The following is a 26,676-nucleotide window of genomic DNA, read 5'->3' as shown; positions in this document are numbered from 1 at the left end:
CTGAGATCCAACACATGGTTATAAAGAAGAAGAGAACAAGACATTTAAAAAAAAAAAAAAAAAAAGTAGAAACTACTTTGGTCTTTATTTTGGTCTGACATGGAAAATAGAAGATGTATGAAATATTTTTATGGTGTGCTTTCACTGTATATTACATAATCAACACCATTTTTTCCATCCAGATAAAATAAGCCAAAATAATATACAGCTTGGTTTAAGAAAAATGCAAAAAGGCATGTGCAATATATTCATCATCATTTCGTAGGAGTGTATTCTGAGACACAAACAAAAAAGTACTAACATTTTTTTTTTTTAAATAATGAATTAAAAAAAACTAAAAATGTATACGACATGATTCAATGAAAACAAATCAAATTTAATTTCAAATGTTTTTTTTAGAAAGATTCATAAATCTTTCTTTGAAACGCCACAAAAGTTAAACTCTTTGCAAATAACTGGATGCGTTTGTGTACAATAGTTCTATTGTATTACCGTTAAACCTCTTATGCCTTTCCAGCATGCGTTTTACAAAATATAAATACAATGTTTTTCAAATATGATAACACCATCGCACTGAGAAATCTGGGCGACCCCTGCAGTATGAGAGGCATCGTGACTGTTCAATTAGCTCATTAACAGTTTAACTTCCTGGAGGGACAGGCTGCCCCATCAAGCGTCAGGCTCACCGGTATGAATTACAGCCTGACTGCTATGTGGTTTGCACATTGAGTTATTATAGTATTATGTATATAAAACTTAAAACACACTAGTCTAATGTTCAAGTATGAATAATCAGACACCCTAACTGTCTGTCCACCATGTAATACTGATTATTAGTTTGACCTCACATCTCATCAATAAATAGCACTTTACATAGTTTAAACCAGGCTGCCATGGCTCTGAAATGCATTCATCACTATCACATCACACTCCCTGATCAAACAACTCCATTTTCTTATAACCTCTTTTCAAGTTAAAAAGCAGGTTCGTAACATTTTAAAACATTATCTGAAATTGCGGATTTTCAACAATCAATCGGTAGCAAACGCCAGCCTCATACTGGTACCAAAGAAGTCTGCTGGAGCAGCTAACTTTTTACCCAAGAATTCACTCAACACACAGTAGCAATAATCTCCAGAGTACACTCCTGTTCAGATCTCAGTCATTTGAAATGACCTCTGATGCTGCATTAGTGTGCGATTGGTGCGTTTGGCCGCCCTTTGACCCCTACAGAACCAGGATGTCTCCAGTGCAGCGCTCGCAGCAGTTGAAAGTAATGTTTTCATAGCGGGTATATGGGTGAAATCTGCCGATGCTCTTCTTATTGCCAAGAAAGCTTGAGGGGGTGGAGTCACTGAGCGGAGGGTCTGTGTTGTTTTCCGAACAGGAAATTGGATCTAAAATCTTCAGCACCTAAGACAGAACACATACAATATTTGTGAAGCTTTGGATTTTATGACAAATGCTAGAAAACTGTCAGATTTGTACAAGGGTGTGGAGTTCGTACCTTCTCGGCCATTTTCTCAGCCGGAGTGCTGCAGAGCTGCTCAGCCGTTGCACTGCTGCTCTTCAGCGCACTGCTGCTGCTGCTGCTGCTGGTGGTGTTTCCCAGCAGGTGGGAGTTGATGGCGTCTGCTAGCTTGTGATTGGCTGCTGCCAGCTCTCCCGTGCTAAGGGGCTGTGCACTGGGGTAGTACGTCTGCTGTCTGCCCCACTGCAGAGAAACCAGGAGCTGCTCCAGAGATCTGACGTCAGAAAAAAAAAAAAAGAAAACTTGCTATAAATGGTTAATTTCTTAACACAGGCATCTCTGAGTAAACTATGTTGTGGTAAAGGTGCAAAATTAAGAATATCTTCTTGTTGTCATAGCTAATATTAAATGCAACTTCAACTTTTTTAATAAGTAATTTTTTAGATAAAGGAAAATATTTCACAAGACAATTTTTTTCAAGATTAAAGTTTAAGCTTGCCTACATGGATAAAAAAAAAAAAAACATAGACCCAATCTTGTCTCAAATCTTGTGAATGCAAATGAATAGTAAGGAGTTGATAGAACAGGAATGACTGAAATCCTAAATGTTTACTTAACAAGGGATAAGAAGCGCAAATGTATTCATTCCACATTAACATGAAAGTGTTGGTCACATGTTCCTACTAGAAAGCTGTGCCAGTGTGAGTCTAACTGTGAAATATGTATTTTACACACATTACAATAGCCTTTTTTTAAACAAATACACCAGACAGTGGACAAGGGAGTGCTTACATTTTTGAAAATAACAATAAAAGGAGATGCCAATAAGTGGAGCAACAGCTTTATTATTTATCTGGTGGCTCTCGCGACATTTCCCTGCAGTTAATCCTGTCACGTTGAATTTAGCAGAGTTCGTGTGTCTTTTCCTCATCAGGATTTTTAAATACAAGCTAGCATAACGAACCATTCCCTTAATTTAGTATTGATGAATATACTGAACGTTACCTGTGAGTGAGCACCATGTTGCTGGAGAACTCTTCTCTCTCCAACAGAAGGTCCTGAATTGCTCCTTGTGCCTCTCTGGTCTGTCTCTGGAGAGCAGCTCTGGCATTCGTCAACTCCTCTGCCATGACTCTGAAGAGACAACATTGATGCAAATGTTTATTCAACATGATAACGTTAATTGTAATCTCTAATTGATCCTCATGGTAAAATAATCGGATTATTAATAATCTTAATTTTATCTTAATTTTGTTTGTCCTCCTCCTGCAATGCTCACATGTCCCTGACATATGCTTGCAGGATGAGAGGAACATTTGTCATTTCTAATTATATTTTGTATATTTCAAACCTGCTGGCCAGAAACTTGCTCCTCCAAACGTCACACTGGATACTCATTCGCTCCAGCTGCTCTGCGGTGTGTGCCAGACTCCGGCCTAGAGCCTCATTCTCCAGAATCAGCTGGTTCTTCTCCCGTGACATACGCTCAAAGTGGTACTGAAGATCATCACCCACCGACGCAACCAGCAGTTTCTTTAGCTCACGGTTCACCTGGCACACAGAAATAAATAACAAATTCCTGTCACAGCGGAAGAAATTACTTTTTCTTTTATGTATTTGCTTAATGCACTTAATCACTGAAAGAATAAAACAACAATACAGTGGTCTCGTTTTAAGTCCACCCAAAGAGAAATAAGGAGCATGATTATATAGTATTAACTATTCCGAATCATAAACTAAAAAAAAAAACTAAAAAGAAACATTGAAATGAATTGATAATGTTACTGATCGCTGTACTGTTTCACATGTCTATACTTCCTGCATGTTTTGATACATGAGACAGCATTAAACCTGCCTGTGCAAAGCCTAACACCAATAACATCTAAATAGAATGCATCTGCTTCATTTGGGGCCTTACCTCTGTCTGCACACGGAGCTGATTGGAGAGGCCTTCCTTGTCCTGCAGCAGCCTGCGTTCAGAGTTCTGCAGCTTCACCAGCTGTCCTCTCCAGTCCTCCACCAGAGGCAGCGGGGGTGAGCCCTGCTCCTCAGCCTGCTGACCAACCTCCCCTTTGCCCTCAGCAGGTCCTGTACGGGTGCGCCGGCTAATGGCAGAACGGGGGATGATGATCCTCACAGCCTCCACCTCTGTGCACGCCTCTCGACTCACCTTGCCCAGGTGGAGCACCCCGAGAGGCTGGTGAGCCGCAGGGGGGGCAGGCTGAGTGGATTTGGGGCAACGTTTGGGGCTTGCCACCTTCAGGAGGGGAACCGCAGACGGACCTGGTGGCAGTGTATCTGTATTTACCTCCAGGATGGCGGTGGGCGGTTTTTCAGTTTCCATGCCATCGCCGGCTCCTCGGACCGGCACCCTGGCAGAGACTGGAAAAATAAATAAAGCCACGTTTACACTTTGCACTTAAATGCGTCCTGTATCTTTTCCAGGCAACACAGCTGCTTGTGTTTGGTCAAACACACGAGATTAGACATTTGAGAAAGTTGGTTTCTACTATGCAAGCTGGATGAGCAGAAACTAGTTCCCTGCACATAAAAACAAACCTTAATCAAATAAGAAGCAGATTGCTCGTAATGCAGGTGCGGATATTCCTATAAACACCCTGTTGTACTGCATGAAACAGTTTATTTGCCAATGCCAAACAACACAGACAAAGACTTAAATGTGTCAAATAGAGGTGTAGCCACAAACCCTCTCAAGCAGCATGAAGGGCTGGGTATTGAACCTCAATACGTTTTTGGTACCCAACTAAATGTGTCTGTTGTGCCAGGTAATAAAAAAACAGTCAGACTCTTAGTCTTGTTTACCCTTTCCTTGATCAGATAGTTCCTGTTTTAATTATGTTTTGTCCAGGTTTACAGTAACTTTTCCAGGCAACACAGCTGCTTGTGTTTGGTCAAACACACGAGATTAGACATTTGAGAAAGTTGGTTTCTACTATGCAAGCTGGATGAGCAGAAACTAGTTCCCTGCACATAGAAACAAACCTTAATCAAATGTAATGTGGCTACAAAAACCAAACAACATGAAGACACGTGGACTACTGACGGTCTTAAATAAAAGCACTGTGAATTAATGAATGTGTGACGTCACCTCTCACAGCAGCAGTCATGGTGGAGGTGGAGGTGGTGTTTTGCTCAGACGGTCTGTAGTTCAGGTGAGACCCAGTGACTCTTCCTCCTGTGACAATCAACAATAGAGAAAGTGGTTTGTTGTTGACATCTGTAGCATTCAGTGTGTCTGACGGCAAGCAAAGACACACGCTGGTCACAGGTCTGCTAAATGACTGTAATGTGATGTAAATGTAAAAAGGTTAACAGCTGATGTCCTGATGACGTCACACGGTAACGGTGGCTAACCGCTAAGCTAACGGGTTAGTTAACCATCCCAAGTTAAAGTGACGTCCACGCTACCAGTGTAGCTGCTTGCTTCACATAAACACCCTCCCCAGTAGTTGTCTGATGTTCGTATGTGGGTGTCCAGACAAACTGTCGGGTAACATACCGGCTAACAATGGATCCTACCGGCTCGACGGGTCCGTGTGAGCAGCAGGCTGTTTATTCTTTCACCGGAAGTGGTTGGCCTTCCAAGCGTCTGGGAGAGTTTTACCCTGCGTTTGGTGTTTCAGGCAATACTTCCGGCCACGAAACGCCTCCTATTTTTGCAAACTAAAGCAGAGAGTTCACTGTTCCGAAAAGTCGCTAGTGCAACACTACCCCGGACAATTTCTGACATGTTTTTTTTAATAATATGGACATTTTACCGAAGCAAAAGAAGCGTCAGACAAGAAAACCTGACAGACTAAATCCAGGAGATATAAATGTAATACATAACCTGTCCGTCCTTTCAACTCCACACTAAACTGATCCCCGGTCTGTTGTTCTACCGGAATCATCAACATATTCATCAACAAACTGTAAAAACTGATAACAGATCAGGGAAACGCATTCTGCCCGAAGCTGACGGTGTAACAGCTTAATAAGACCCGACGTGAACAATGCGGAACCTTCCTACGTAGTCAATAATGCGTTACGGACAAAAAATAGTGTAACAACAAATGTTGAAAATTGCCGCTACAAGGCAGTTTCTTCTTTATTCACTAAAGTGATTCAATAAAATGCTCAGATTAGTCATGCACAGGTGACTTATCGTCTTTCAGGGTTTGATATTCGCAGTATTTCGGGTGTGTGTGGGACTTATCATGGGAGTGCACGGACTCTGGAGGCTGCTGGAGAGCACAGGGAAACCCATCAACCCTGAGACTCTGGAGGGAAAGATCCTGGCCATTGGTATCCTCCTGACCTGGTTGTGTGCTATGCATCCAGTAATCTCTTTTAAATCACTTCTTAAGACACATCTTTACAGAATGGCTCTTATGTTTCTTTTTAATTGGTTTTAGTATATTATCTTATATTCGTTTACTATTTTATGTTTACCTATTTTACTTGATTTTATTTATTTTGTTCGTTTATTTGATTGCCACTTATTATTTCATTTTGTTTCTTAGTTTAGTTTTGTCCTAATGATTGTTTTTAATGTTTCATCTATTGCACTGTTTTGCTGCCTTGTCTGTCGAAGCACTTTGTAAACCTTGTTTTTAAAAGGTGCTATATAAATAAAGTTATTATTATTATTATTATTATTATATTATATTTATATTTATTGATCCCCATGGGGGAAATTCGGGTGTTGCAGCAGCTCAACTACATAGAAACAGATAATAAATACACATATTATACAATAAAATAAAAATAAAACAATAAAGTTATTATTATTATTATTATCTATCTTTCTTTATGTCTGTCATTGTTTGAGCACGGTTCCTTCACCTCTCCTTTATGTACCGATGTGACGTATTGACTGTGTTATGTTATCCATAGCATTAACCTTAACCAGACACCTCCAGACATCAGCATCTGGCTGAACCAGGCAGTGAAGGGGGTGAGGGACCGCGAGGGGAACAGCGTCCAGAACGCCCACCTGCTCACTCTGTTCCACCGCGTCTGTAAGCTGCTCTACTTCCGCATCAGGCCAATCTTTGTGTTTGATGGGGACGCACCGCTGCTGAAGAAACAGACTCTGGTACATCCAAACATGTCTGTGTAAATCATTTGGGATTTACCTTCCAAATGCATGTGATTACCACGTATTCTGTTTTTTTCTTTTTTTTTAATCATACATGGCTGTGGTTCTCCTGCAGGCTGTGAGGAGACAGAGGAAAGAAGAGTTGACTCGGGAGTCCAAACAGACCAATGAGAAACTCCTCAAGACATTCCTGAAGAGACAGGCTATCAAAGCTGCACTCGGTGACCGCAGGTAGAGGGATGGACAAGAAAATAACTGCAATATTTCTCCTCTTTCTCCCCCTACTCAATGACCTGTCTATTCTCTTAGTAGAGTCATTCAAAGCTCTTTTGTCTGAGGTATGTCTTCTTTCCCCTGCCACAGTAAGGATCCTCTACCCAGCCTCTCCACTGTGAGGAGAGATGAGGTTGACGACATCTATGTTCTTCCGGCCCTGCCTGCTGCAGAGGAGAAGAACAAAAGCAGGTGTGGGAAGGTTAAAACTCACTAGTCATTGTTGTAATTCAGTCAGAATATCTACAATCCACACCAAAGTTTTACATCCAGCCATAGTTAAAGGGGCTGGAAAGCTTCTCGTCTTTACATAGTATATTAGATGGGAGAAGTAGAAGTAGACATCAACTGTGCACAAAGAAGAGCTCTGCGATTTTTGTTTTTATACAGTTATTTCACTTATAATACGGGTACTTTAATCATTTTAATTTGTTTTATTTATTCAGTTCAGAGGAAGAGGAAGAGAAAGAGTTGGAGGAGACGGATGATGGTTATCACATGTATCAGGTAAAGTTATCACATGCACTGGAGCGTAACATTGAATAGCAACACCACCAAATGATAGTTTGTGTTCCAGCAAATATTGATGGTATTTTGGTTTTATAATAATGTTTAAATATTGCTTGGTTGTTGTTGGATCCTGCTCACTGTGTCTCAGGGAGAATTGTATGAAGACCCCAACTCAGTGGATATCAACTCAGAGGAGTTTGCCAGCCTTCCTCCTGAAATGAAACATGAGATACTGAAAGACATGAAAGAGTTTTCCAAAAGACGCCGGACCATGTACCACAAACCCCCAGAGGTACTGCTCATTCACACACACACACACACACACACACGCACACTTACCCATCTCCTGCTCCTCAACACTGACTCCTCTTCACTTCCTCTTAGCGTTCAGGAGACTTTTCACAGTACCAGTTGGCAGGTCTGCTGCAGAGGAACCATCTGAATCAGCGTCTGCATGGCGTGGAGAAAGAGATGAGTCAGCGGAGCGCCGGCAGCGCTCCACAGCTCAGCCAACAGGACGGGGACGAGCAGAGTCACAGCGTAGAGTCCCACCGGCTGGTTTCAGAGGACTATTCCCACTATATCCTTATTAAAGGTGAGGGAGGCTATGATGGTGTGTTTACTCAGTCAAAGGACAGGTTTTCAGTTTTTACTGGAAAAGTGTAAACGGCTAGTTGTCCTGTTTCTTGAACGCATCATTGAAAAAGAATGTTTCCAAAATAGTTACTGCTCATAACTGCATTATTACAAAGTGTCACTTAATATAAAGTAAGTTCAGTGTGATAGATTACCATCTCAACCGTATTTTGAAACTCTGCAAGAAGATTTGGTGCCATATTTAAATCTATGGTTGTCTGTAACCAATGATTTGTGGAATGGCCCTTTAACAGGGTTTCATTGATTTAAAAAAAAAAAAAAAAAAAACTGACTTTAAATTTAAATCTAAAAGTGCAAACTTGTCTTTGTTTTTTCATATTTGAAACATCACTCTGCTTTTCCTACGCAGGCTCCAAAAAGAGTGAGGCTGCCCCCGAGAGCCGACCAGCAACTGCAGCCTGGTCCGGGAGCTCCCTGGTAGACGGCCTCAGACGAGCAGCAGACAGACCTGAGCCCCTGTGGCGTCCTGCTTGTGAGGACAAGACAGAATTGCCGGGTCCTTCCTCACAAGACTCCAAACCGTCTGTGTCAAAACCGACTCAGGTAGACACATCACCACCCTCGCCGCGTACACTCAAGGCGATCAGGGCTGCAATGAACGACAGCTCGGAGGAGGAGGCCATGGACCAGGAGAAGAAAGACGGTAGCGTGTCCCCACGCACCCTGCTGGCCATCCAGCAAGCTCTAGCTGAGGAGGAAGACGGCGCTGCTGAACACAGGACTCTGATCACCAGCAAACCCATCAAAATGCAGGCCAATATCCACCATCCTGTGCCCCAGGTGGTGATCAGCAGCTCAGAGGAGGAGACAGAACCTGATAGTGTGAACACTCTGCCTAGAGAAAAATCTGATTTTAAGGAGAACCCGACAGGCCAAAGTTTACACGTGAAAGATGATTTGTTAGCTGGTAGTTCTGAAGATGAGACGGAGGACATGATTGGTCAGAGAAATAAAGGACTTCGCTTTGCGATACCGCAAAAACCTCAGTTGACAGAGGATTTAAGGACGGGAAGTAGAGTGCAGATAGAGACACAAGAAGAGCTGATCACAAAGACAAACAGGGCCGCTGCTTTCAATCCAAACACATTATCGACCAATCTCTCTGCTCAGGTATGTGGGAAACCTCTCAGTGCACAGACTGAAATGCATCCTGTGCTGTTAAAGCAGAGGAGTAATGAGGTGATTGAAGCTCTGGAGGAGAGGAATGGAGAGGATATGAAGTCAGAGGGCAGTGATGAGAGCAGGTCAGAAGGTACAGTAATAGTTGTGGAAAGATCACACTTATTCAAAACTTCTTAAGCCTGCTGACAATAACAAAAGTGCTTCTTTATGTGTTTTCCCAGAGAGCTTCATCGAGGTGTCGGACGAAGAATTTAAAGAGGAGAGTGCAGATGATTCACTTGTAATGGTTGAAAAGAAAGCATCTCCAGGTGAGGTCTGTAAAGATGAGACCAAGCGGGAAGAAAAAGGTTTAAAACACGCTCCCGGCAGTCCAGCTGCTGTTTCTTTAGAGGAAGAAGAAGAAGAAGAAGAAGAAGAAGAAGAAGAAAAAAATAAACAAACTGAGGAGAAAGAGTTAAAGGAGGGAACAGAGACAGAGTCCAGCTCAACTCCAGCAATAAATGAATGGGAACACTTTGACGTGGTAAGCATTCCTGTCAGGATGGTTTAGACACAGAGGATTTTACTTTCAAAGCTAATAACTGTTTTAAAGAACATAAAGATTATAGCCTCAGGATTTGAAGTATAACAACGATCCACCATTATATGTTGAACCACCATTCACTTAACACTGCATTACACTGTAGTATTTTCTAAATTATGTGCTTTAGGCTGAGCTTAGTAGCAGTTCAATGTGTATGAGACAGGGCTGATGCTGTGTGCGTGTGTGTGTGTGTGTGTGTGTGTGTGTGTGTGTGTGTGTGTGTGTGTGTGTGTGTGTGTGTGTGCGTGTGCGTGTTTTGCTGCAGGAAGAGCTGGAGGCTCTGGAGAGCTCTCTGCAGGCGGAGCAGAGCAGCCTGAGGGAGCTGAAACAGCAGCAGGAGAGGATGGCCAACACTGTCACCGGACAGATGCACCTGGAGAGCCAGGTGAGCCGAAGACACTGTCACATCACATACAGACACATTAGATACACAGACACTCCACCCTCACACCTAAATGTATGAGCGTCTGTCGAAAAGTTTAGATGGTGGAATATAACACAAAATGGAAATACACATTCATGAGATAAGACCACTTAGAGAAGGCGTGAAGCCGACCGGGGCATACGTTTATCGTCGGTATTACTTTACAATCTTGTAGCGTTGTTTATGACTACGTTAAAATAAAAATATTGCTTACGTAAAAATTGCGGGGCACCACTTCTGAATAGAAGAAACAAATAAAAATATGATCAATAATTTGGTAACAAATTATCCAGTCTCAATATCTCAGGCGTAAGTCCTGATTTCAGTGACCTCATAGCTCCAACCTTTTGAATCAATATGACAGACAATGACTTGGCGATATATGGGTAATTTATTAAAAAGGTAATATAATGAATGTACGACAGGATTATTAATTAAAGAACAATACAAAACATGAATGAATGGATTTCAGGTAATCAGGCAATATTATATCAAATAGTGAAGGAAAGTCTCCTCTTTCTCCTATCCCTGCTCTATCTGGTCAATCTATATTATTATTCAGAGCTTCTATATCTCCTACACCAACTCTGGATCACAGTACGGTTGAGATGTTCCTACTTTGTGCCGAGGGGTCCGGATGCCTTTTGCGGGTCTCTGCCGTTGCTTCAGCGGTCCTGGTGGTTTCAGCTCTGCCGTCGGACTCTCCGGTCCGTCGGAGGTGAAGAGGGTGAAGTGGACCGGTGGCTCTCCGGTGTCTCTCCGCTGTCTCCGGGGTTCTCCCTCAGTCAGCAGGCAAAAGTCTCAGAATTCTTTGGGTCTTGCTTGAAGACGGGCGTTGGATCCGGTCCGGTGTGTGGAGAGGGATATAGCTCTGAATAGTTCGATAACTGAGGCTACTCGTTGATATTCTCCAACTAATCTCGTTTTGGCCTAAACGATAATAATTAAAGTTGACGTCTCACGAGATCAACAGAGGTTCACTAAAAATAAGGCTTGCTTAAAAGAATGATTCTAAGATGCTCAAAGGAGTTTGAGGAGGAAAAATACTGGCAAAACTGCTGTTCTAAAATAAAATAACACTTAACAAGACACCTAACACGGACAAAAACGAAGAGGACAGGAGGACAGGAGGAATAAAAGGAAATAAGAGAGCGAACAAAGCAAATCTCCTGGTTCTATCTGTTCAAGATAGGTGTCGGGTCCCAGGGTGTGGCTTGATTTTTATGGCTTTGTTTTGTCAAGATTTGGGATTCCTTTGTCCCTAGTGTCGGCGGTCTTGTTTAGTAAATTGACTAATCTAACATTTTAAACAAATAACCCACATACTTTTCTTCACTATGAGTTTAACAGACCTTACACACTTGTACGGATACAGAGATGGAATTTCAGTTACATACATTTGGTATACAGGATTAACAGAGGTCATGCATGTCCAATATGTGTTATTTCCAATTGACCACTGGAGGGCAATATGGTCACATGATGAGTCCGATCTGAAATATATGAAAATGAATTTAACTCTGTTTTCTACTCCACAACTACGCGAGAAAGACGCATTATGCTGAAATCAAATGGGAAATTCTTTGGTTGGGGTTATTGAATGTTTCACAGAAGGAATGTATTGCTTTGACCTCTGTTAGCTTTTTGGTTTAGTTCCTGGCGAAAGGCATGCTTGAGTTCATCCCTTCATATTTGCTTTTCCAGATGTCGCGTTATCAGCTAGAAAAGAGAGGGGGAGGTGAGGAAGGAGGTTATTCATTGGTTCGTATTTCCCGGGCTGACTTGAGATCTTCCTCTCAGCCTGTGGAGTGTCAGCATTGACGCCTTTACGGCTGAAGAGAGGGGGAGAACAATGCTTCGGGGAACAAATGGAGGAGCTTCCATTTGTTAGTTATGCCAGGCTCGTCCAGCCTGGCATTCTGTGTTGGCGTGCGCATGTGTTTGTCAACTCACTGACACTATTAAATGTTTCAGGCTGTCAGCATTTTCTCCTTCATAAAATCACCCCCTAATGCAACACCTATAAAGTGCTTGATCTTTATTTATCCCCTTGGCTGTTTTGGAAATGCTGCTTGGAGCAAAGGTATTTCTCAGGTGACTGAAATGTAATAAAAGTGTTTACAGTGCAACACATAATTAAAATCCTGGCAAATGGTGACAGTGTCATCAAGGAGTTAGTATAGACTTTGGTATTGCCCTTCTGTTGCTAGGGCAACAGCTTTGGTCCAACTGCATTATCAAACACTGCAACAGGAAAAACAAAGAGGAGCAAGTTTGGAAATTTCTGTAACTCATATTTTTGCAGATCAAGACACAAACCACAAGCTTTGGTACCAAGAAGATTGTGTCTTTTTTGGGGGCCGAGGGGTTTAAGGGTAATAACTATTTTCCTCTTTGATACCAGGAGCTGCTGCGGCTGTTTGGTGTGCCGTTCCTGGTGGCGCCGATGGAGGCCGAGGCTCAGTGTGCAGCACTCGACCGAGCCGAACACACACACGGGACCATCACGGACGACTCGGACGTGTGGCTGTTTGGAGGGAGACACGTCTACAGGAACTTCTTCAGCCAGAACAAATATGTTGAGCATTACCAGTACAGTGACCTGCAGAACCATCTGGGTCAGTGCTCCCTGTCACATGTCCTTATCAAGTATTTACATGTTACATAATTGTCCTATTGTTTTTATTTGATTGTTGAATTGGTATTAGTTTCAATGTTAGAGTCTAAGTCTCTACATTTCCACTGCAAAGCTCTTCAAATCTTGAGATGCATATGATAATTAATTAGGACTGAGTTTTGTTGGAAACCCAGTCAACTTTCAGCTAAAGCAGGTCACATTTTAATATCCTGTTTAATGTAAAAACAAAACAAATTACAGGCAAATATGACATTTCTTATGCCATTTCATTTGATTATTTTTATAATATAATATATATTATAGCATTTATTTATATGACTTTTATGTTTGTGCGTATATGACTGATTTATTATTCCTCATTTTTATAGAAGTGCAACTGCAGATGGTGCTATATTGCTGTTTTGTGGCCTGCTGAGATGGAAGAGTGAGGTGTTGAAATTGTGCTAGTATAACGATGACGTGCTAATCCGCTGAGCTTTCATTGCTCATATCAGAGACAGGTGTTTGTATTGTGACAGGCTGTCAGCAGACTGAGTAGCTGGAACAAGGTTTTACTTCTCTTCCCCCATCTTTTTGGTCATTTTCTCTTTTCTGTCTCCATAAACCTCTGTCTCTGTCTCAGGTCTGGACCGGACTAAACTGATAAACCTGGCTTACCTGCTGGGCAGTGACTACACAGAGGGTGTGCCGGGGGTGGGATACGTGACTGGCATGGAGATACTGAACGAGTTCCCGGGGCCAGGCCTGGAGCCACTCACACAGTTCAGGTGTGTGTTTGAGATAACCGGTGCAGGTTATTCAAAAGTTAGTGGGTTTTCAAAGTAGGTGTTAATAAATGTTCTTCATCTTATATTTCTGTGGGATGAGAGTGCAGTCATTACCACAGACGTGTTTCATCTTGCAGCTAGCAGTTGCGACCAACTTTTATTTTTTTATTTTTTATTTTTCTCTTTTTTCAAACAAACTCATTGGTATAGCCAATTTATTAATCCATTTCTGTCCATTTAAAGTTTTGATTAAGTGTTTATATTTGCCTGTGCATTTTAAGTGAACTACATAAATAACGATAATAATAATTGCATTGATTTGCCTGGTTATTGTTTCTTTCCACTAGTCAATGGTGGTCAGAGGTTCAGGAGAAAAAGCGCCTTATGGCTGATCCTCGGGATACAAAGGTTAAGAAGAAACTGAGAGACCTAAAGCTGTACCCTGGGTTCCCTAACCCTGCAGTGGCTCAGGCTTACCTGCAACCTGCCGTGGACCAGTCAGACAACTTCTTCAGCTGGGGACGCCCACAGCTCGACATGATCAAAGAATATCCTTCCTTTGTATTTGTGTGTGTCTGTGCTCATATTCATAATCGTGTTAAGTTTCCTTAACCACTCTTGTACATTCTGTCTGAGTCGTTTTGGCTGGAGCAGTCGGAAGACAGAGGAGACTCTTCAGCCTGTGATCAAGCAGCTCAACACCCAACAGGTAACTAGGTGTACTTGTACCAGCTAATTACTCAACTCATCTAAAATAAATTTAAGGAGAATATGTACATTCACGTGTTTGTATTACAAATAAAATATTGTTATAATATGCACCTGTCACATCTTTAGTCCAGTTAGGACTCTTAAAAGCATCCCGTCTCTAGTCCTTTGTCACACTCTCTTAAAAGTCTCCAGAGTGTGTAAATTTGAGAAGCCATTAACGGAGAGAGTAAAACCACGCTCTAATCTTACATCATTTGCGCTTCATCTCTCACTGTTTTGGTTTAGACTCAGCTGCGGATCGACTCATTCTTCCGCATGGAGCAACAGGAGAAGCAGGTGATTCACAGCCAGCGACTGCGCAGAGCCGTCACCTGCTTGAAGAGAAAGGAGAGAGGAGGAGGAGGAGAGGAGGAGGAGGAAGAGGAGGAGGACAGTATCGAGGATAGGCCATCCCCATCCAAAACTAAGAAAGGAAAGGCAGCGAGCAAGAGTCTGAGGAAAGGAGGAAGAGAGGGAAAAGAGGAGAGGTCTGTGGGAGGAGGAGGGTTTCTGGGGTCAGAGGTGGTTGTTGAATCTCCTCCTCCATCTCTGAAGGATGTGAGCAGCACCAACCAGGAGTCTGTCTCGGTGAAGGACGTCCCCCAGTCTACTAAGACTGTTCCTCAGAGGGCCAGGAAGAGCAGCAGCTCTAGTGAAGACAGCGACGGTGGCGGTGAAATTGCTATGGTTACAGCCAGATCTGTCTTCGAAGGCAGCCGACGAGGACGTGGAGCGAAAATCCCAAGAGGAGGAGGAAGCAAGAGAGGAAAGGGACGGGGGAAGAAGTAGTGACTGAACTACAAATATAGATTGTCAAATTTCCCAAATAATGTCTTTGATATTATATTTGATATTTATAAAGAAAATGGGTGAATTAATCATGTAATGAATTTTAGATTTTTCTCTATTATAGAATATGTATTTTTTGTACTATTGACATGACTGAAAATATTTTTTATATGTTTTGAGGTTTATGATCTGTAAGAGGAATGGGAATATTTTGCATTAAATCTTTGAGCTAAATGTTTTTGGTTGTTGGCGTTACTTCTGGAGTAGATGCAAGTTTGGCACATCTTCAGACATTTTAGTCATTTTTCAAGCATGAGACTGAGACAGGTGCGAGTCTTAAGCGTCATAAATTTCTTCCAGGCAGTATTTCAGTCGCAAACTGAAATGCGACTGAAATACTCGGCCCCTCCTCCTTCTGCATTGAGGCATTTGCACATGTAGAGAAAATTCAAGTGTGTCCAAGGTTTTATTACTTTTTATTACGGTTTTATTTTACCTTGTCAATTAAATTTAGTATATATTGGGTGAGTATTTTAACATTACCCCTCCCCTTCACTCCCCAGCTCCAGTTCAGCAGTCGGACAGAGCAGCTGTCTCTGTCCTTCAGTCAGTCTGAATTAGAGAGGGGTTTTAAGCAAGCCCAGAGAGAGCTAGAAATGTTGGGTGGAGTTGAAGTGGTTGGACAAGAAGTTAGGGAACACTTTATTTGTGTGTAACTTAAAACCACGGAACTACTTTAGATCTGGATCCAAACTGACTCAAAAAGATTCGAGACCACGAATAAGTTGGCTGCTATAGATTATCTGTTTCGGGCGTTCTTGCCCTCCTGCTTGGACTCCTTCAAACATGGAGGCTCAACAGTCCAAGACCAAAGAAGAAGGTGAGAATTTGTAAAACAAAACTAGAATTTTAAGTTTTTTCTTTCTAATCTATCAGCATTAATTGATCTTGGAGGTATGATGACTTTTTACATTTTCCCACAAAGAGTTCATTTTAAATCCCATAAATCAGATGAGTATGAATGAAATGTCAGAGCTCATAAGATGTTGAAATATTTATTCCATGCAAACAATTGCATCTCTGCTCATTAATGACAAAAATGAACATACTTATACACACAACAGCTATAAATGCACTCCCCCACCTTAGCATTGTTGCTCTGTGGGCTCCCCTGACCTTTTCTCCAAACCAGTGTTGCATAACTAAAGTTGTGTATCTGATGCTCTGAGTATCATCAGCACTGACACATAGCTTGAGTCTGACACACTGACATGATGTGGCAAACAAACAGCAGGATCAGAGGGGCATTATGAGCCTAAATGTGATTCATTTATAGAGCAGAGAGTCAAATGCTCCCCGTAATGTGATATGGAAGGAAAACAAGATGATTTCTCATCTGCTTGATTTATGGTTGGCAGCTTTCAGTGCCATATTTAGGTGATGTGCAGTGATGGACAAAATAAAAGAAACACCTACCAATCCAACACAGTAGCCCTGCAGTCTTACCATTATTGTAGAGTTTCTTTCAACTCATTTTGAGACTGGTTCAACCAAATGACTCACCTTCTTACCAAGTTTTAAGATATTCATCTAATCTATGAGATTTCTGCACGCTGATATTGAAAAATCCATTAAAACTATTTTAGTTCCTAATCAAATTTGGGTGCAAATTTAGGTCTGGTGGTCTTTGCCATTGCCACGTCACACAGTGTTGATGCACCAGCAATTCAGTCAGCAACTTCTGGAACTCACAATTACCAAGTCAGGTGCACAAAGTATTCACTTTAGTTGAAAAAGTGATTAGCAATATGTTTCAACTCTGTTGTTAAGTTGCTGTTGTTGCTGCATGAGTTGTTGGAGCATGAAATGCCTCAAAATGATACAATGTGTCGAGAAATCAGAAAAATTGTACATACCAAACCAAGAGAACAGCAGTGGTGACAAGGAGCAGTGCTCACAACAGACTGTGATCAGATAGGAAGAGACTGCAAACACAAAAAAAATGAACATATGCTTTACTCAACACCTTTGACGAGACCAGAAAAAGCAACAATTATTATCTTTAACAAAACTAGTATTAAACTACTGAACTGTGTATAAAGCGTTTTGGTTATTTTGCGTTAGCAGCATTGTTTGGATTAAAAATTATGTATTCTAATGACCTTTATCACAGCAAAAAGTTTGACTTGTCACAGGTTTAACCAATAACATTAATTACAGCTCAATACCATTTAAGCTGTCGTATCTTTCATGCGACAGTGCTGTTGAAGTGATGAGGAAGGATGCTCCGCGGACACTCTTCTTGCTGGTATAATAAAGTTTATTACAAACAAGCAACACATGTCATGACGGACGTCTAGAGCGCCCGGAGGTCTCGAGTCGAATCTGTGAGTTCCCTGCCTTTCGGGCTCTCACACCTCCTTATATAGAGTACATGTTATTCACATTTGGGCTGAAGTCAAGACCTTGTATGGGGCTCCGATATTCTTATACATTTGCCCTTTGGCCCCTGGTATCCCGCACACCTGCTTCCTATATATTATATAAGACAAGGGCACTGGGGGCCTTTGTTGTATTGTGCAAGGCCTGAAAATATACCACAAAGCATACCAGTGAGTCAGTCTGATTAATTACACATGTGCATCTTCTGCTATGACGTCAAAATGTCTGCTTTAAGAAAGGTCTATTTATTTGTTTTTTTGTCTTGTAATCTAGGCTCTGCGTTGTCCTCACTCACTACAGTATCACACTTTTTCTTTACTTTACAGCTGTGGATGCAGAGCTTGCTAAAGCCATAATGGCTCGGTGTTTCCACCCTTCTTTGATTGGTCCAGAAGCCTGGGAGGGATACGTCTTTTCTGATATGGAGATCCGTATCAAAGAGTCCGTAGACCTCTATGGAGCAGTACTCTGGCCCTCGGTACGCCCAGATTTTATACATTATCACAAATAATTAGCTGCCGCACTGTCCTGCCAGTTAACATTTTAAACTGTGTTCCCCAACAGGCGATGGTGTTGTGTCATTTCTTAGAGGCCAACCGAGACAAACACAACCTGACGGACAAAAATGTGATTGAACTTGGTGCTGGAACTGGGCTCGTCTCCATCGTGTCCAGTCTGTTAGGTACGAAACAAAACACAGCTGGTGATTAGCTCTAACAAGTCTCTTTGACTTAATCTTTTAATTTTCCCTCTCTCTGTTGCTGTTTGTATCTCATTTCCTTTAAATCCCAGCTGCACTCTCTCTCTCTCCAGGTGCTAAGGTGACCTCCACTGACCTGCCGGATTTGTTGGGGAACCTTCAGTACAATGTCATGCGCAACACCAAGGGCCGTTGCAAGTACATCCCTCTGGTAGTTTTTTTCTATTCAGATGTCATACTGTTTGGTTGATCTTTAAAAATCCAACCATCAGCAAATGTTGCGTTGTGTTTGTGTCTTGCTCAATCATCTCTGTTTCTAGGTCACAGAGCTCATCTGGGGTCAGGAAGTTGAGCAGCGATTCCCGCGTGCCACGCATTGTTTCGACTACATCCTGGCAGCTGACGTGGTGTACGCCCATCCTTACCTGGAGGAACTGATGGACACCTTTGACCACCTGTGCCAGGAAAACACACAGATCCTGTGGGCCATGCGCTTTCGTCTGGACCCAGAAAACAGCTTTGTCGACCGCTTTCGGCAGCACTTCCACCTGGAGGAGCTGTACGACCTCCCAAGTCTGAGTATCAAACTGTACCGAGCCTGGAGGAAGGACAAGAGGACTAAAGACCAGGGAGGGGCTGCGGCCTGAACTGTTAACAAACACTGTTATTTATTGTGTGTGTGTGATCGTGTGAGTGTGTCTGTGACTGCAGAATTAGGTAAAATGTAAAACATTGTGTTACTGAATGGGAATGTTTGTAATGTCACGTGTTTTTATGGCTCCCATGTGCATGTCTAAATGTCTACATTAAGACTTTATAATATTCCTAGTTTGATATATCAGGATATCACAATCTCAAGTTCTGATCCATGTTTTTACACATTTCATTATATTATTTACAGTGTATTTATCTGCTAGAAACATTCAACTATATTGCAACACAGTCTTATGTATTGCTGATCTGATCATTTCGGTGAACTTAATAAACTGGCAAATGAATGTCTGTATACAGTCAAGGCGTTTTTTGATGTTTAATGGGCATTTTGGATTTGTCACCTATTCATGACTAGTCACAAAAAAACACACTTACTAAATGTTGGATCAGTCACTGATGGTTCCCTAAAGCTGAATCCTCCGGGGACCATGAAGGACTGTTATTAACAGTCAGCAGCAGTACAACCGAGGCTGGTGAAAGTTTAGAAGGTGTGACAATGTAGAGTTAAACCTGACATGACCGACTGTATAAGGAGGATACACCTTTAGGATTTAGGTAACAATACAAACTTTCTTTTGGCACCACCCTCAGGCCCAACTTAACATTGTTGCCCCTCAAGCGAAGATTTTTCCCCAATGTGATAATGAATCTTCTGCAGTGATGACCCTTCATTATCACAAAAAAAAATTGTATTCACTTTCACTGCTGTCATAGCTACATTTTCAGCTAAAAGGCTTTAAAAAACTCTCTGTACATTTCCAGCTCAGCACCAAACAGAAGACAGACACAGTTAGCTACAAGCTGGTGAATATAGTGCAGCATTTAGCTGCTGCAGGGCCAGATTTCTTCTTGTTGGTAGAGACCAAAATTTTAGCAAAAAGAGTATTATATTATATGTATTGGTGAACTAAAAAAAAAAGTTTTTTTGCTCTAAAAGTTGCTCTATCACTTCTCAATATGTTAATAAGCAACTGTTAGCCACCAAGTTCTCCCTAAGTCAAATCAACAAATTTAATAATTCTTTACATCTATGCCCTCACCAAGATAAGACTTAATATTCAGCTTCAAAACACTTTACCAAATTAAAGGTCAAATTAAAAGATCACATCCAAATTGGACAGCATGTGCTGCTTCAGTTACAAGAGTTGCACACAAACTTTGCATGTTTTGGAAAGTCCCCAGTTGAAGTAACCTGCTATTAATGTGACCTATTCAATCTGATATATCATTCATGATTCCAAATCGTCCAACATTTTCTGTCCAGTCATTCCTTGTCTTTTTGCCCGTGTGATGGATATGTGTTTGGCTGCAGAAACACACTGGGTTAAAGGGGGACAAGAGAGGCTATCTATGCTGGTGGCGGTGAAGCACCTTGTATCATTGTCAGGACAAACAAATACTCAACGGCTGAAGACTTTCTGAGGCCTTGAAGAGGCATCGGTTAACTTCATCACTCATTCAACAGCCTCTTGATAACAAACAACCTTTCACCGAGAGACAGAGATGAGATGCTGCCAAAAACTCAAGCTTAAAAACTCTTATCTTTTGTCTAAGTAAGGCTGCTCCATATCGACAACAGTTGAGCAATGACCTAACCACTGCGCACATTCCCAGTCAACTGGTCAAACCATCCTGAGGTCATGGATGGACTTCAAGAATTGGGACGTGAGTGGATTAAGTTTGACGATACCTGAAACTGGGAGATCATACTCCATGGCCAAAGATGTGAAATGTAAATGAGGAAGGTCTTATTGAGATTTATATTACAGGAGCCCCTTCTTTTCTTGGGGGCATGCCAACCTGATCCTGTTACATCCCATTTCTGGTGAAGCAATTGAGGTCATTGCAAGACAAACGAGTAGGCATGGATGGCATAGACACGTTCCAGACTTCCTGTGTGATCTTTACATTTGATTATCTCCACTGATAAAAGTGTTACAGACTTAACAGCAGGTAAAATGACTTCATGAGGCTTTGGGGTTATAAATGTTTGGGTGACAACACACGCATTCAAAGGCTTTCTGCCAATATGATCTCAAGCCAAAACACAAATAAGGTTTTGGTCTGGTTTTCCTATGTGACTATTTGTAGACTACCAAGTAGCTGGAAATCATTCAGCAGAGTTAATGTAGGAGGTTTAGTATTACTTAATGTTAATGCTATATCATTACAATGATATTCAGTATGAGCTGACAGACTTTGGCCTTTGCCTTCTATGAAGCGACAGCAGAGAAGCCCATAAGCGACACTGGACAACATGCCTGTTGGAATCATGACATTCCTGTCATTTGGGATCTGTAGTTGTTGTTGGTGTGTAGGTGTATGTATATGTGTGTGTGGGCGTGTTTGCATGTGTGTGTGTGTGTGTGTGTGTGTGTGTGTGTGTGTGTGTGTGTGTGTGTGTGTGTGTGTGTGTGTGTGTGTGTGTGTGTGTGTGTGTGTGTGTGTGTGTTTGTGTGTGTGTCTATGTGCGCGCTGAACTTGCTTGTGATCATTTCTCATGGGCACTGCTCTAAAAATACCCTCATGCCCTTGTGATGGTGATGGGTGTAACCAACAGGATGCTATAACCTCAAAGTCAGAGGCCCCCAGATGAGATGAGTCTGGTTGCTCCTGAGATCCTTCACTGGGAAACAAAGCAGCAGCAGGTAGGTCAGAGGTCACAAGTAGGGTGTTTGAAAGTGAGGTTTTTACTGTATTTACAAAAGCTATGTGGGAAGTACTTGCACAAAGAACTTTTTTATCGAGAATTTGGATGTGTATTGTGCTCTGTTTATGGTCACGTTGGAGGGCGTGTTTTGCCTGTATAGCTGGCTGGACTGAAGGATTATATAACACTGCAAAATTATGTAGAGAAGGGTTGAAGTCACAGAAGCTTATCAGTAAGCAAAATATAAAAATATGACATGAAAATATTGTATAATCTTTATTTTGTCTTGTATGAATCTTGTTTTAATAATAATGATTGTACTATTGTTTCAAGAAGAAAGATAACTAAGTTATGAAAAAAGAAACAGGACTTTATTACATTCAAAAAAGTTGAATTGAAGCTCAAACTCTAATATCTGAAATCTGTCTAAGTCCAACAGCATACAGGAATCTAAATGGATACTTTGTCCACACACCTTTTGGGGGATTTGAGAAGCAGAGAGGAAGAAGATAAAGAGGAAGAAAAGGGTAAGATGAAGGATGCAAGAAAAAGCAGGATGAATAAAACGTTTCCAAACACACTGAGAGACCCTTAGAGAACTGAGCATCTGATTTTTGTATCTTTCAGATGAGTCAGAGAAGCAAGCAAGACCAGCCTGGGCTCCGTATTTCTACTTCAGAGGAAATAAGGACGTTTACAACTTCGCTGGGCAGGAGATTTTCATCGAAGGTGTTCTTGACTGCTTTGCAGGCACGGTATGGCCGGGGGTGAGTACTTTTTAGATTTGCCAGAATATGACAGACAATTCCCGCGGGTACCATTACACTTGTCAATACTGTATTTTTTGGGGATGGCTCTGTTTTTTGATGCAATCACAATCCCAGCGTTAGTGTCAGTTCTGGATCATGGGGATATCATATATTGACACGCTGCTGTCTGGACTCTGAGGGCCCTAGACAACATGATACAAAGACGTTGTTGGTCTTTGCTGCTTTGAGTCTCCAGTTCATACTTAACCTTCTCCAGTTATCCATCAGTTGCCCAAACCCTAAAGCACCTCCTGTAACTCAAAGTAATCTTGACTGCCCTCAGGCTCTGGCTCTCTGTCACTACCTGGAGACTCATCGTGAACAGTTGAGTCTTATGGACAAGGCGGTCCTGGAGATCGGAGCAGGAACTGGCCTATTGTCTGTTGTAGCAGCGCTCCTGGGTAAGACGTTTACATTCATGTTCAACTCTATTTGCCATTTGCACAGGTAGAGTACACGTCAGTCAAAAGACAAGAAACATCAAACAAGGAATGGGACATGGCTCTCTCCAGGCTCCATTCCTCTTATAGTTGCTTAACACGCCCCTTAAAACAGTTGAAAGGGTTCTGATACACTTATTTAAAGCAAAACTCGAGAGAGCGCCAAATGTGGGGTGACAGGTGTCACTAGACACTAATGATATCCAGCATATGTTTTGGTCTTGCCCAAAACTTGTCCTTTGATTGGTTGTCTTTATTTGACACCATTTCCTTCGTGAGATGTGATAAAACCAAAGTGTGGTTAAGCCAAAAACACTATCAACTGTCGGCAGTGAAACCAGACGACTGTTATATTAAGCCCTCTCCTACAATTGCCAATTTTTGTTGGCTTAATTAAATCAGTCATTGCCTTTTCCTCTCTGTCTATTAGCTAGACACTCAACTACATTTCAATTGAAGCCCTCCATCACACAATCGATGAATCAAAGATGTGATGCAGAACATCAAACTGGAATAGTTCAGATCAGCAGCTCTATTAAGAGAGCTTACAAAACGTGGGACCCATCAATAAACTATGTTAAGCCTATTTGGTCTTGAACCATGAACTCATACCTCTACAGGTGGTCTGATTAATGTATCAAAAAACAGCAGAGATAAGAGAATGTTGTGTACTCCAGTATTCCAGTGAGTATAAGAGTTTCAAAATAGTACTATGAGTTCAGCTGGGCCATGGGCTTGGAGTATCCTTCTCCAGCCTGAGAGAGGAGAAACAATGACATTATTTCTGTCCTCAGGTGCCTGGGTGACAGCCACAGACATTCCAGAGGTTGTGAACAAACTGAGACACAACCTGTCCAGGAACACCAGGGATCGCTGCAAATACAGTCCCCAGGCATCAGCTCTGTCCTGGGGCCAGGACCTGGAGAGCACCTACCCTTCATCTGTCTACCGGTATGACTACGTGCTGGCAGCTGACGTGGTGTACTTTCACGACTTCCTGGACGAGCTCCTGGCCACCATGAAGTATTTCTGCAAACCAGGAACGACTGTGATCTGGGCCAACAAGGTGAGGTTTGAGACCGATCTGACTTTCACTGAGAACTTTAAAAAGGCTTTTCACACAAGTCTGCTTGTTGAAGACGGAGAGATGAAGATCTTCATGGCAACGTGCAAAGAGGAGGAGGGAGAAGGTGATCTGAAAATCCAAGATTTGCTGAGTGAGAAGGAGAAAGGAAAGATGGAAGAGGGGGAGAGAAATGAAAAGCTCATGGTGGAAAAACACAATGACGTTGAGATTAACTATGTCAATAAAGAAAAAAGTAAAGGAAAAGAAAACAATGTAGCAGAAGAACCCCATGTGGTAGAGCATGAAAGAGGAGATGATGAGGAAGAAAAAAACAAGAATAAGTCTGATTTGGAGGAAAAGACGGAGGAGATAATGGTCCTTAAAGACAACGACGACTATGAAGAGGATGAGGAGACAGACAGTGAGGAAGACGTTACAGGTAAGTCATCTACGTGATCTGTGAATACGCACACTTGTGTATTATTTCATTGATTGAGAGAGCTGACCTGCAAGCAAAGCAGCTAACAGAGATGGCAGGCTGTGAGAGCGGCAAAGCAGCAGGAGGAAGGGCGAGCAGAGATTCTCAAACACAGAAAAGCTGGTTAGGGTAACACATGAGGAGGAAACTTGAAATAAACTGTTCAAGCCACCTAAGACTTGACACTACAGAGCGGAGGGGATGTAAGTAGATTTGGCCCAGGTTGACCACAGGACAAGTAGAGACACACACACACACAAACACACACACACACATACACACAAAGACAAGACGGAGACATACAGTAGAAGACAAGAGGAGTGTGAAGTACTAGGGACAGACGGTGGCACAGCCGTGACGGATCAATGCTGTGACTAAGCCTCACAGAGCTGTTAGCACGGCTGCAGACGTTTATTATTGCTTTAAATGTAATTAGATTTGATGCAAAACACAATTCCACTCATCTTCACTTTATTAGTGAGGCAGCAAACATTCAAAACCTGCACAAATAAACTCTAAACTATCTGCCTGGCTAGATATCACTAAGTTACAACAACGAGTGGGGAAATACATCTAGGGGAACCAACCTTTTGATATGGATTGTTTTCATAGATGATGATGAAAACACTTGAGATGTTACACACGTGGTAAAACCAAAGTGTGGTGAAGCCAAAACTTACCAATTGTCTTCAGTGTAAACAGAGGGCTGATGTACTCCGTCCACTGGTGTAGTGTGTCTGAACTTATTCGACATGCGTTTTTTTCATTGCATCATATCAAGCAGCAGGCTCATCAGCTTTTCGTTTCAAGTTGTGCTTGACTTGGAAATTGTGGCATTGTGTGTTCATGATGTATTTATATTTTTGTCTTCACTGCTTTTGAATCTGACTGGAAACTCATTTCTGTTGTGGTTTTGATTCATACTCTCTACATATCAAAACAGCTGAGCAGCAGAACAGACCTCCAGTCTGCGTTCTCGGGTTCAACAGCCGCTTGGGTAAAGATGTGTACCATTACGCAGGACAGGACATTGTTATTCACGAGTCCATAGACTCCTTTGGAGCAGTGATGTGGCCAGCAGTGAGTGCCTCTGAAAACATCGTTACAGTTTTCTACAGTTTTCTATACATGAATAAGAGACGTCTATGTCTTTGCCCTACAGGCGCTGGCTCTGTGCTCCTTCCTGGAGCACAACGGGAAGAGGGTGAACCTGCGAGGAAAGGAGGTGCTGGAGCTGGGATCAGGAACTGGACTGGTAACCATTGTGGCCAGTCTACTGGGTGAGCAGTCTGTAGTTTAATTCACACATGAGCACAATCACAAAAATCACAATCAGTAATATTTGGTAAAAGTTAGTAAAAGTAACCCATGACACGATAAACAAGCTTTACACAAGTTTATTGTGCTATTTTGATGTTGGATGTCCTGTTTTCCTCAGGAGCTTCAGTCACAGCTACAGACTTATCTGATGTGTTGGGTAACCTTCGGGCCAATGTGATGAGAAACACCAGGGAGCACTGCAGCTACACTCCCCAGGTGAAAGCTCTGTCCTGGGGCTATGACCTGGAGAGCACCTACCCTTCATCTGTCTACCGGTATGATTACGTGCTGGCAGCTGACGTGGTCTACCACCACGACTTCCTGGACGAGCTCCTGGCCACCATGAAGCATTTCTGCAAACCAGGAACGACTGTGATCTGGGCCAACAAGGTGAGGTTTGAGACCGATCTGACTTTCACTGAGAACTTTAAAAAGGCTTTTCACACAAGTCTGCTGGCTGAAGACGGAGAGATGAAGATCTTCATGGCAACGTGTAGAGAGTGAGAGACAGAAAATATATGTATTTAAAGTCTTATTAACATCACGGAAAGTCAAAGGGCGAGTATATAGTTATTACAAATAGATGCAATCGGTCGCTTTTGTGCATGCGTGTAGTTCTTTGAGTGGGTGAGTGTGCACCTCTATGTCTGTCCACACCCTATCTCACATTATGCTGCAGCAAACTGCATTATATCAGTTATGGCTACACACTCAAGGATCTCTTGTGGTTGTGGTGACTTGCACTTTCTCAAAACACTTCACGCCTTGCAGACAACTTGGTGAGTTCAACTCTGTTTTCGGCACAATTTAAGTCTGCATAAGCTGATTGACAGGACATCTTTTCAGTCATTTTCAAGAACGTTTGATGGTTTCAGCTTGTCAAATGTGCAGATTCAATGCTTTTCTATTAATACATTTTCAAGACCAAACAATTGATCAGTTTAATTGAGAAAATAATCAGAAGATTAATTG

At 42.0% G+C, this 26,676-nt stretch overlaps 4 protein-coding genes across 5 annotated transcripts; 3 read left to right on the top strand and 1 right to left on the bottom strand.

Moving 5' to 3' along the window:
• Positions 1-56: 56 nt before the first annotated feature.
• Positions 57-5,254, bottom strand: blzf1 (basic leucine zipper nuclear factor 1). Of its 2 annotated transcripts, none has more exons than XM_054614614.1 (7): positions 4,992-5,254; positions 4,581-4,667; positions 3,390-3,853; positions 2,823-3,022; positions 2,477-2,605; positions 1,508-1,745; positions 57-1,413 (listed from the first exon to the last, which is right to left on the bottom strand). In XM_054614614.1, the coding sequence occupies exons 2-7, from the start codon at positions 4,597-4,599 to the stop codon at positions 1,228-1,230; spliced, it is 1,236 nt and encodes a 411-aa protein (XP_054470589.1). In that variant the 5' UTR covers positions 4,600-4,667; positions 4,992-5,254; the 3' UTR covers positions 57-1,227. The 2 variants fall into 2 exon arrangements, with proteins under 2 accessions (XP_054470589.1, XP_054470597.1); XM_054614622.1 differs by having other exon boundaries at positions 5,012-5,254.
• A 304-nt stretch (positions 5,255-5,558) lies between these two features.
• On the top strand, positions 5,559-15,259 carry ercc5 (excision repair cross-complementation group 5). The gene is made up of 15 exons (XM_054612197.1): positions 5,559-5,776; positions 6,394-6,569; positions 6,688-6,803; positions 6,936-7,037; positions 7,292-7,352; positions 7,504-7,647; positions 7,740-7,950; positions 8,362-9,264; positions 9,356-9,657; positions 9,983-10,102; positions 12,546-12,759; positions 13,402-13,546; positions 13,894-14,096; positions 14,173-14,255; positions 14,543-15,259. Exons 1-15 carry the CDS (start codon positions 5,689-5,691, stop codon positions 15,083-15,085), a joined length of 3,411 nt encoding a protein of 1,136 aa, XP_054468172.1. The 5' UTR covers positions 5,559-5,688; the 3' UTR covers positions 15,086-15,259.
• A 672-nt stretch (positions 15,260-15,931) lies between these two features.
• On the top strand, positions 15,932-18,874 carry mettl21e (methyltransferase like 21e). Its single transcript, XM_054617475.1, has 5 exons — positions 15,932-15,965; positions 17,854-18,005; positions 18,092-18,209; positions 18,341-18,438; positions 18,548-18,874. The coding sequence occupies exons 1-5, from the start codon at positions 15,932-15,934 to the stop codon at positions 18,872-18,874; spliced, it is 729 nt and encodes a 242-aa protein (XP_054473450.1).
• A 3,171-nt stretch (positions 18,875-22,045) lies between these two features.
• LOC129106126 (uncharacterized) lies at positions 22,046-26,208 on the top strand. Its single transcript, XM_054617464.1, has 7 exons — positions 22,046-22,118; positions 22,219-22,358; positions 22,684-22,801; positions 23,635-24,345; positions 25,328-25,464; positions 25,547-25,664; positions 25,823-26,208. Exons 1-7 carry the CDS (start codon positions 22,046-22,048, stop codon positions 26,206-26,208), a joined length of 1,683 nt encoding a protein of 560 aa, XP_054473439.1.
• The last annotated feature ends 468 nt before the right edge of the window (positions 26,209-26,676 follow it).

Source organism: Anoplopoma fimbria, chromosome 2 (genome assembly GCF_027596085.1).
Source record: "Anoplopoma fimbria isolate UVic2021 breed Golden Eagle Sablefish chromosome 2, Afim_UVic_2022, whole genome shotgun sequence".
Lineage (NCBI taxonomy): Eukaryota > Metazoa > Chordata > Actinopteri > Perciformes > Anoplopomatidae > Anoplopoma > Anoplopoma fimbria.
This window is presented reverse-complemented; position numbering and strand designations above follow the sequence as displayed.